Source organism: Uloborus diversus, chromosome 9 (assembly GCF_026930045.1).
Source record: "Uloborus diversus isolate 005 chromosome 9, Udiv.v.3.1, whole genome shotgun sequence".
Taxonomy (NCBI): Eukaryota; Metazoa; Arthropoda; class Arachnida; order Araneae; family Uloboridae; genus Uloborus; species Uloborus diversus.
In genome coordinates, this window is record NC_072739.1 from 126,027,235 (window position 1) to 126,039,120 (window position 11,886).

At 31.9% G+C, this 11,886-nt stretch overlaps 1 protein-coding gene across 1 annotated transcript in view; it reads left to right on the top strand.

Moving 5' to 3' along the window:
• LOC129230712 (AFG3-like protein 2) overlaps positions 1-11,604 on the top strand; it is a 58,897-nt gene extending 47,293 nt beyond the window's left edge. Inside the window, exons 12-17 of the mRNA XM_054865132.1 lie at positions 339-436; positions 1,493-1,603; positions 4,466-4,662; positions 6,630-6,749; positions 8,944-9,138; positions 10,061-11,604. Of these exons, the coding sequence (XP_054721107.1) occupies positions 339-436; positions 1,493-1,603; positions 4,466-4,662; positions 6,630-6,749; positions 8,944-9,138; positions 10,061-10,282 (943 nt within the window). The 3' untranslated portion in view covers positions 10,283-11,604. The remainder of the gene's footprint in view (positions 1-338; positions 437-1,492; positions 1,604-4,465; positions 4,663-6,629; positions 6,750-8,943; positions 9,139-10,060) is intronic.
• The last annotated feature ends 282 nt before the right edge of the window (positions 11,605-11,886 follow it).

Sequence of the window (11,886 nt, forward strand, 5' to 3'; positions counted from 1 at the left end):
TTACTTCTTACTTCATTAAATCTCCTCCTAGTAGCAAAATTTTAAACTACTTATTTTTGCAATAATTTTGTCACACAATTTTCATAACATCTAATTGAGGATTCATTCAAATCTCTTCAGTAGAACCAGAGCTATGATCCTTTAAGTAATGTCAATTTAATTTTAACCATCCTGTACATGCATTGCCTATATGTGGAGGATATTGCTGTCAGTATTGGTTAGATGAAAATTCTGTTAATAAGTTCCTCTTCTAGAATCAAAATATTCTTTGTAGTCTGAAAAGCATTTCACTAACTCAATTTCTCAATTTGTAATTATATCCTACACTTCTCTTTCAGAGCTTCCATTTTCAAAGTACATCTTCAGCCGTTAAAAACATTAATTGATAAGATGGATCTAAGTCGTAAAATGGCTGCTCTCACTCCAGGTTTTACAGGTAAGCATTCATGTTATTCCAGTATTCATTGAATGTTATTTAAAGCTAGCACTCTTATTGTTTGTTATTTGTTTTATGTCATGTACAGTAGAATCCGCATAATTAGACCACAGGTTAATCTGACCAGCCACTTATTCGGACCAAATCTTAAAGAACCAAAACAAAGCCCAATACACAAGCCTAATATTGGGACCAAAAATCTGTTTCATCGGACCAAGGAATATGAGAACAAATTGAAAAAAATTAAAAATCACCCGCTTGAAGCCAGTTTTTAGTAAGTCAACCAACTTAATAGTTAGTGCAATAAAAATTAATAATGGTTCCTCATAACTTTCAATTAAACCCAGCAATATTTACTCGAAAAAATGGTTAACGAAACTCCCATTTATGTCGTATATTATATATTGGCACTGTTCCAGCAGAGATTAAAATTTCAAATTTTTTCACTTCTGTTAGGACGTTCAGTAATGTGTTTTTTTTTTCCAAAAAAAGTTTTGAAATACGTAATTTACATTTCATTGGAATTTTTAATGATCCATTAGAACTTTATAGCACTTATTTTTTCACTCTCACATTTTTAGTTACCCCTGTAGTTGAATCCGTTCTAACTGGAAGGAATAACTAAAACTGTATTGGCCTGAACATGTTGTTAAACAAGTGTAAAAAATTATTCACTACATTTTAATTTATTGCTTATTGGAAAACTTTCGTGAACAGCAGTTTTTCATCTTTTTATTCTCATTATACATATATGGCTCACAATAATCATAAGGGCATTTAAATCTTTGATGTATAGCATGTTCGGTAAGCTGCACTGGTGCTGCTCGCTTAATCGGAACTGACGGTTATTAGGACCGAAGTGGTCCCATCCCAATGTGGTCCTATTAACCAGAATTGACTTTGTTAGATATTTGACAAAAGTAAGAGACATTGCTTTAATTTCTATTATCCAACAAGTGTAAACAGTCGCTTGTCTTTGTTCAATGCTGTTTTGTAGTTCTGTTCATAAGCCGATTTTTTAAATCAGAAAATATTAATCCTATTTTTCTTCCTCAGGAGCAGACATTGCCAATGTGTGCAATGAAGCAGCTCTGATTGCTGCTCGTGATCTAAATGAGTCCATCCACATGAAACATTTTGAACAAGCTATTGAAAGAGTAGTTGCAGGTGATTACACTAAGAAATTCTTTTCTTACCTTTTTCATTTTGAGTCTCCCTCTTCTAGTTTATTTAGTTTTGAAAGTCAAAAAGAAAATTCTATTTTTCAAAAAGAAAAATAGAATAATTTGTCAAATTCAAGTAAAAAGGAATGAAGCACACTCAAATTTTGCTCAGATCATGTTAGAATTTCAATAATTTAAAAGTTTCGTTCCAAAGTTTCACCACTTTAAAAAAAAAGAAAAAAAAACTGTGTTATATTTTCATATTTTCTGCAGCTAATCTGGCCTGTATCAAGTTTTTGAAAAAATAAATAAACATCTAATGCATGATATCCAAGTGATTGGAAAGGAAAATATTTTAGTGTCCAAAGTTGGAATATGGAATATAGTCAGGCTTTTACACCAATAAATTTCAGAAAATAGAAACAAAAAGCTATGCGTTATTCTTAAGCAATCACCGGATTAAAATTCATAAGATGGAACTAGTTCAATTAGAAGTCTAGTTAAAGTGATCAAGAGAGTTTTTTCAGAGATGGAACTACTCTATAAAGTAACTCTTGCTCAAATTTTCAACAGTAGTTTTTGTTCTCAATTTTGAAACCAAGTTTGATTCCAGTATCCCCCTTACCCCTTTTTGTTGTCATTTGAAAACTTGAATGTTTCAAGCAGGTACTAGTTGAACCTCGACTACCCTAAATTTGTTGGACCCTGATTTTTTTTTATCATGTTAACCAAATTTCATCTTATCCGATGAATAAGTGACTGTTAATTTGGGGCATTACGTGTCAAGAAATATTTCATGCAGTGGCGTTGGAAAAGGAGTGGTACCTGTATCCAGACTCATCCCCTTGAAGCTCAAAATTAAGCTGAAATAATTATAAAAATTTCAACTTTTAAAAAAACCCTAAGGCTTTTTTGTTTTTGTACTTATTTTTAAAATGTTTTTTGGTAAACAATCACAATAATCATCTCTAAAAATCTATGCATTCATTTGCTTATATATTTATTAGAAAATTTTCTGTGGTTAATTATGTAAAAAAATCGTAATTTTTTTGTAAAAAAATTTTTTTTTTAAGGTATAACATGCTCTAAGCATTTGAGTAATTTATAAAATTCTTATCCAATGCACAGTTTTGTTAAATATATTATTCTGACTACAAAAAATCTTACTTTAAAGCTGTATCTTTATTAGAAAAAAATCCTAAGGGATTCTAACATGAAAACACAAAAAAATATCATTGAGAAAAAGCAATTTAAAGTTCTTTTTTTGCTTAAGAACACATAGCGAGCATGACCTAAAACCACTCATAACTTTTTAATTATTTGAACTAAAGGGATGAAACTTTTTCTCTTTTCCCGGTGTTTGGAATGATTTTTAGATGCAATAAAATTGTTTTTGACTCTTTGATCATTTTTAAGGCTCTGTTAGCTTGAACGTATGTAACACTGTGTATTTAAAATTAAAATCAAATGACCTCTGCTTCAATTAAAGTTTCCAAGTGCCAAAGTTGGCTGATTTCAGGCAGGACCCCCCCCCCCCTTGAGGGATTTCTAGCAACGCCACTGATTTCATGTAAAGCAATTTTGTTTTAACGGAGTTTGACCATAATTACACAAAAATGTTACCTCTTAATTTTTGTTATAATTAATTTACTATGAAACTGAGGGAAACTGTAATCTAAAAAATGAGATTTTTGTTAAATATCTGCTCATTATTGTATAAGCAACAGCCAACAGCTGTTTTGCTGTATCAGTACAATAAAGTAAAAATCAGTAAATTGCCATATTTCTTAAATTAGGTTTTTTCCCCTTCATAAGAAGTCACTAAATCACTGTCCCTCCCTCGTCAAAATCGAATTTCGTCTTTAAAAAAAGAATATCAAAATCATTTGGTGTAAACTATGATTTAAAATTAAATTAATATTCATTTGTGTATTATTATCAGGTCAAATATTAAATGTTTAGTATTGAAAGTGGCTCTAATTGATGCTGAACTTTAAAAATATTAATTTAGTTTACTGAATTTTTATATATTACCCTATATATTTGCTGTACGCTTGTAATAAAAAATCTTTATTTTCAAATTTTAGAAGTATATTCCAACGTTTGAAATTAATGGAATTGTTTTTACCTCATCTGAGCAATTTTTTATGCAAAGGAGATAAATTTACTGTTGTTTAAGATAAATTTTCTTAAACTGTGTTTATATGCCTTGTTCGAATTTGGTTATGTTGATGTAAAAATATATTGATTACATGACATGACAACTCCAAAGTCCACCGCACCTACCATTTTTACGGTTCATCTGTTTTAGATGTCGGGAATTCAGTCTCATACAGTGGTGCCCAACATTTTTTTTACCCTCAGGCCGCACCTCACATTAAAATAATTCTCGTAGGCAAAGACACATGCAAAATCTCAAAATATTTAAAATTTTTACAAACAAGGTGGGAAAACATGAAGAAGGTTGGAAAATTACAAACCAATAATTGTTGTTTTCAGCACCTGATGCTTATTTTTTTAATTGCATATCGTCACCTCAAAGCAACAGAAGACATCTTATTCGTGTAATAACAATAAGATGCCCTGCTGTTGCTCTGAGGCGATGATATGTTTTACAGAAACCAGTGGTCTAGTACATAGGTTGCTGCGGTTAATTTCCAATTTCAGAAAATTGGCTGTTTGTAATTTAACAGATAGTCAGTGTAAACAAATTCCTTCTTTTTAAAATGAAAATAGATTGTGTTTTTTTTTTTTTTTTGTAATGTTTATATTAAAATAAAGAATTTTTCTTTTTTTTTTATTGGTTTAAAACAGTTTATTCATGTATGTATTCTTGAGATAAAAAAGATTAACTTTGAATTCATAGGCATGGAGAAAAAGACTTCTGTTCTTCAACCTGAGGAAAAACGAACTGTAGCATACCATGAGGCTGGGCATGCAGTAGCAGGTTGGTTCCTTGAACATGCAGATCCACTGCTTAAAGTGTCCATTATTCCCAGGGGCAAAGGTTTGGGGTATGCTCAGTATCTACCCAAAGAACAGTACCTTTATACTACTGAACAAGTGAGATGCTTGATTTATAAGAACATATTTTCTTGAATCATTTAGGATTGTAATACCCTAATTTGAATTTGTAAAAAATTTGAAAATCCTGAAATGGAAGTACAGTAGAATCTTGTTTATCTGGCCCTGATTTATCCAGATCTCTGGATTTATCAGGATCAAATTTGTAGTTAAAAAAAATAGTCAATCATAATTTTTATTACGGTAACAAAAATGAAACTCTAAGTATGCTAAACATTTGCATCTTATTTTGAGTCAAAGTACAATTCCTGTACAGATCATGCTATAAATTATAGTAATCTAACAGAAATTATGTCCTACTCGGAGCGTCACGTTGACACCGCTGCAGCTGAACTATTCATTATAAAGTGCTAGCACGAAGCAAACCTATGTAACTTTTTTTAAAAAAGCATTGTTTTTGCTGTAATGAATAATATGTTGACTTATTAAATGCATTATCCCAGATTTTCGTTTAACCGTATTGCCTTCGGTCCCAGTTAATCTGGATAAACGAGGTTCTGCATTTTATTATTTGTAATCATTCATTTAAATTGTGAACTGAGCAATTAAAAGAATCAAATAGCTTGAATGAAAATGAAATAGAATTGTGTGTGAGTCACTGATCCATTATTTAGCTTAAAGTAAAATTATATTGAAAAACTATTGGTCTGTATTGGTAGTTGATACACATCTATTTCAACAGACATACACTTATTACCCCCATTGTTTCAAAGTTTTTCTAGAAGGACAAAATCATTAATTTTGTCAAGAGCCTGGAAAATTGAAAACAAACCTTGAAACATCATCTTTTGCGTCATAAACTCCTGCAGTAAGCTGGTTATGTTCTTTACCCACTGCATCAAAACCAGGATGAATGTATGTGTTTGCATGGAAAATGAGTATTTCCCTAATGACTTACCATATAAGCTGAAAAAAGCAATAAAGAAGGAATATTAATCTTCCAATACTAAAATTTGCTTGCTTGTTTTACTTTTCTCATGTTAAAAAAAAAATAATTTTTACTTTCATTCATGGAGTTGCAAATTCAAAAAGAAAGTTTTATGATTTTTTTTTCCTGGAAGCCTGGAAAAAGCCAGGGAATTTCGCTTCTCAAAGTGAATGAGAACCCTGTTAGAAAGCGATTTTTTTTAAACAGAATCACACATCATTGGTTTCAACTATACATTTATACTAATAAATTTAATTCACTTCAAAATTTGCTTTCACTGTAATAATAAGACTTTAAAACATTTCAAAAGGAAAAAAATGTTTTCAGTTCATATTTTGTAGTTTGTACTAGGCAAACTTGGAAAGGAAAAGTCATAGTTTCACATAATGCTTGTATGGTATGTAAAGCAAATGTTTATATCCTATATGAATTACATAATTTTGATCTCTGTGTTGCATGCTTACTGTTTGACCACATATTGTATGTAATTTGGCAATTGGCCAAGTTAAGACGATTCCATCTAAATAATTCTAGCAGGGAGAAGGAAAAATAGCGATGGGATTTTGATTTGCGCGTTTTATAATGTCACTAGTGCCTAATTAATTTATTGCATTCTCTAAGTTGAAAAAGAGTGGAAACAAACAGTTTCTATGGAAACAACGAAAAGAAAATACAATGTTTCAATTTCGTCAGTAAAAGTAAAATCAAAACGGTAAGTGCAAAATTATATATATCAATTAATTTTTGAAGTAAGAATATGGATCGAATATAGTTTAGATTTAAGAAATGATTCAGTGAACGAATAGTCATTTGTACAAAACTGCGTCTAAATAGGCAAACGTGCACATCTGTGGCAAACAAACTACCACTCAGCCCTGCTAATTAGCAGGTGCGTCCATTTCCGCCTATAAACCGGATATTAACCTTTCCATGTAATCGATGGTCAGACAGTATATTCTCTCACAGTGCAATTTGCATTTTAACTATTTATTTATTTGCTTATTCTTTGTTTATTTAGCTTTTTGACCGTATGTGCATGACTTTGGGAGGTCGTTGTTCCGAGCAAATTTTCTTTGGAAAAATCACCACTGGTGCTCAAGATGATTTGCGGAAAGTTACACAAAGTGCTTATGCTCAGGTTAGTATATTTCAAGCTTTATAAGTGTGTGCAGCAATATCTTAATCAGTTTAATTGGGATGGGAGGGGGGGGGGTCTTACTTTGCAAAAAGGTGCTACTTCAGAGTGTCTATCACCATATTTCCCTGCATCAGCCAGCATGCCGGAAATAAGTGAGGTTGATCAGCATGCCAGAAAATTTAAATTATCCGGCTTGCTGGATAATTCGAGGCTCATTCATAAGGGATGTAGCCTATAATATGATTGACTCAGAAGTACTCAAAATAATTGCGAATATTATAAAGTTTTTATTATAAACAATTTTTTTATATCTATATATTTTTAATTATTTTTTTATGAGTTAAATTAATTTTTATTTGTTGAATAGCCACAACAGTGGCAGCGCTATGGGGGGCGAGAGGGATTCACACTGGGTGTCACCCGTCAGGGGGGGATGACACCCAAAATGGAATTACTTGTTTTGGAAAAAAATGAAGCTAAAATCCTTTTTTTTTTTTAAGACTATAAATTTGAAAATATGCCTTTTCCCACACCGCATCATGGAGTGACTACGATGCACAAGATTAGGTTCATATTTTTAATACTTAAACCTAGTAGTGACTTCCTCTAAACCAAAAAACTGAACCCATTATCTTTCCCTGTATTTGAGATGCGTTTGAAATAATTAAGGGCCATCAATTTCATTCACCCCTTTACTTTTTTGACCTCTCGATGGCCTGCACATTTGTGTCTAGGGTTATGTAAAAAACGTTCATAGTTTTTATTTGTCTTTTGTAAATTAGCCCACATTTCATTGTAACAAAAATTTAGTTTGTGTCTGAAAATTATTAAGTTTCATGTTAACATCAGGAAGGAGTGTTTGTGATCCAAAAATTCTGGGTGGCCATTTCCGAAAATTTTGGGCTGATAGCACATTTTAAAATTGAAAAATTATTTGTAAAAAAAACTTTTAAAAGGGTTTTTTTTTCAATAATTTTTGTATGCATATTTGAAGAGATGTTATGGGTGGGGGAGTGGAGATCCCTCAGTTTCCAAAGATTTCATTGTCATCTGAAAATTTTAATTGATTCACTTGCACCTTTGGTTTACATAGATTTTTTTTTTTTTTTTGAGCAATCACGATTGCTTATTGTTCTCACTCGACAGTCCTTGATGTTCCGGTTCCTTTTTCAGCTTGGACCAGGCCTGCAGCTCCACCGGCGGCGGCGCGGCTGGGCAGTGGCGTCCATGTCCTACACATGCATGCTCATGCTCATTCGCCTACGCGCGCACGCCTTTACACACATACACACGCCTACGTGCACACACGAACGCCTACACACACACACACACGAACGCCTACACACACACACGAACACCTACACGCACACGCACGTACATAACACTCACACACATACATACACTTACGCACCCACACACATGCGCCTACACAAACACACACGCTCGTCATTGCGAAAAACATAATTTGAATTCAAGATGCCAAAAATTCAAATTATTATTTTTTTTTTTTTTTTGAGCAATCACGATTGCTTATTGTTCTCACTCGACAGTCTTTGATGTTCCGGTTCCTTTTTCAGCTTGGACCAGGCCTACAGCACGCATAAGCGTCCACCGGCGGCGGCGCGGCTGGTGCTGAGCACTGTCCCCCGGAATCCACTTTTGCTGGGTGGTGGCGTCCATGTCCTACACACGCATGCTCATATACACACTCCCCTACGTGCGCACGCCTTTACACACATACACACGCCTACGTGCACACACGTAAGCCTACACACACACAACTATACACACGTAAGCACCCAGGAGGAGGGACATGCTTTGGCGGGGGAGCCATTTCTAGAAACAATAACTCTAACCAATAGAGTCTTGTCGCAACTCGTGATTGCGAAAAACATAATTTGAATTCAAAGTTTCAGAATTCAAATTAGAGTTACTTTTTTTTTTTACGTTTGTAGGATGACACCTTAAATTACTATCCCAGGCCTCTTCCATTCTTGGTGGTTATATTAAAGTCCCTGACATTTCTGAAGAAAAGTCAGGGAAATTTTCCATTCCTGAGGAAAGGATTGAATGGATAAAGTTTTTATTTTTTCAACTAGAATATTTTTGTATTTTTTTTCTCTTTGATTGAACTTTTTGTGTCATAAACTATATGTACATCGTAGATTGTAGTTAAATACTTATTCTACCTTAGGTTGTTCAATTTGGCATGAATGAAAAAGTTGGACAGCTGTCATTTGAGATGCCACAGCCTGGAGATATGGTCCTTGATAAACCTTATAGTGAAGCTACTTCTCAACTTATTGATAGTGAAGTAAGAAGTCTTATATCAAGAGCATATGATCGAACACTGCAGCTTTTGAAGGAACACCAGAAAGATGTAGAAAAGGTTTGAAAATCTCGTTTTTTATTGAGTTTCCATGCATGAGCTAAAAAATTAACAGATAGATACCTCCAACATTCTTTATGTTTATGAAAGTCAAAATCACATGAATTAAACCTTTGAAGGGCAGTAGTTGCTCTGCTAAACCACCAATTTTTCTCTATTTTTTCCGAATTTTTTGAATCAAAATCACTTGAATCCTTTTCTTTAAAGTACATGGCAGTACAACAAAAGTATTTTTTTTTCTCGTTTGCTCATTTTCTTGTTCAAATTATCCCAAGTTTTGAACTCAAAAAAGGGATGTTTTTCAAGATTTTTAATTTTTAATTAGCTTAAAAACAGTCAACCATTTTTTGTCATTTTCCCTGAGGTTATTCAGTCAAATTTTTTAAAAAGGTTTAAACTCCATTTTTTTCCCTGCCCTAGGTGCGCGTTGTAAACAGATGGGGACACCACCCCCTGAGAAAGAAACTCGTTAAAATAATTTTGATTTTTCAAATCTATGTCAGGATGTTGGCCCTTTGGCACTTTGAGTTAACGAGAGCTGATTGCATTTCACATACAAAGGTTTTTTTTCTAAATCAATGGAAAAAAAAACTAATCTGTTTTCCATACATCAAATTTATAGCAATTTAAACTGATACTTTCAATTTGTATCTTACCAAAAAACATCATAAATATATTAAGTTTTGTTTTTGGAATTTTGAAACAACAATTGGTAAGTTAAATTTCTTTTGTTCTCATTAAAAAAAGTCATCCTAATAGAAAAATTAAATATTCTTTTTGTAAGTGTACATGTCATCTTGTGCAGTAGTTGAATCGTTATGACTTCGATTATATCGCTCTTTTGGATATATCACACTTTTTTTGTTGTCTCCTGACGAGAGGGATATAACTGACTGATCTTCATTTGAATTTTCAATTTTAGGTCGCCCTTCGTCTTCTTGATAAAGAAATATTGAGCCGTGATGATATGATAGAATTGCTTGGAGCTAGACCATTTAAAGAAAAATCCACATATGAAGAATTTGTTGAAGGGACTGGATCATTTGAAGAGGACACAACACTGCCTAAAGGGTTAGAAGGATGGAACAAAGATCCAAAAACTGATAAAAAGCCATCTCCAAAACCAGCACCCACAGAATCTTGAAACTATAATTGTTGCTTTTAGAGTTTTACGCTAATTAAAAATCATCTCTTCTTGTTATAGTCATTTTGCAACAAATTTTAATTTTGCAAAAAGCCTAGTAGCATTATACAGAAAACTTACATGGTATCTCAAAATTTTATGCTTTATTCCATATTGTGACTTTTGTTGAGATCATATAGTTTCTCTTCAGTTTTGTTTAAAAGTTTAAGAGTTTTTTTTTACTGTAGAAAATTGGATGGGTTTACTGTAAATTAGTTTTTCATTATCAACACTATTTTAGTTTTTTCAAACTCCAATTATACGTAACATATTGAGAAAAATTCATGTTAAGATATAATTAAATAATCTATCAGTAAAAGTTCATTCTTAAGAGTAAACCTACAATGTACAAATATTTATTTCTTAGATGTACAGATGTTTCACATTCTTTTTTTTTTTTTTTTTGCATAAATGTTATTTTTTTCCTTGTGCCTGATCATTAGTAATTTATTAACAAAATATTTGATGTTAGTACTGCTAAGTCATTTGATTCTTTAATCTTTCATAATTGACTAGTGTACTTTTTTTTTTCCACTACTGGAGAAAGTACTCCTTGAAAGTTTCAGGTTTTTAGAAATATCATTTTAAAGACATATTAATTATTAATCACAATAAATGCTTTATTAATTCTTGTAGCTATGGCAAATGAGAAAATAAAAAAAAAACCTGGTAGTGTTTCATTTTTACACATAATCAACTATTTAGATTCAACTTAGAGGCTTTTTTTTTTCTTTGCAGCATGTATATATTTTGAATATGTATTTATTTCATATTTAAACTAACTAAAAATGTTGAAACATTTTTTTAAATTATTTTCTAATATTTTATTATTTTTTGCTCTTACGAAGTACATTTGCAGAAAATTTTTGAAATGATTATGAGCGTTATCATTAGGAAATCAGAAGGTCATGTTTTTAAATATAAAGTTTTTTATAACTTTCATATAAATTCTGTTAATGATAATTCAAAAGTGAAAAATAGTAGGACATTTATTTTCTATGTTAAATTCTCAAAAAAGCAAATGAACTATTGAATATTTGTGTATAGTTCTTTCATAATTCATCTGTGAAGAAATATAAAGTATTATGGTGTTCAATCAATATGTATACCTTTATTGATTCTAGTCCAACAAAACTTGAAAGAAACTGTTCTCATTTCAATACTAATTAAGATTTGTTTTTATTAGGGACTTATTTAATTTATTTTGTGATACATGAAGAGTTGATGTAAGAGAATTGTACAGTTGTATAGTATTTATGTGAATATAAAATATTTTTAAGTGATAGCTTGTTACTGGTTTTATTTACCAAAACATCTTTTAAAATCTATAAAATATTACCAAGAGCAATTCAATTCTTGACAGTAATTCTTTGTACGCATCTGTACTGTTATTGAACTCTTATGTTACAATTATGTGAGTTTCTTTAATTTAGGCACGGATATGAAAATAGTCCTCCTGAAGTGTTAAAGGGCAAGATCAAGAAGGGGCACTAAAGGCAACTACTGTGACTTCCCCCCAAGATTACTTAGACCCTTAATGCTCAGAAATATAGGGTGTCGGAAAA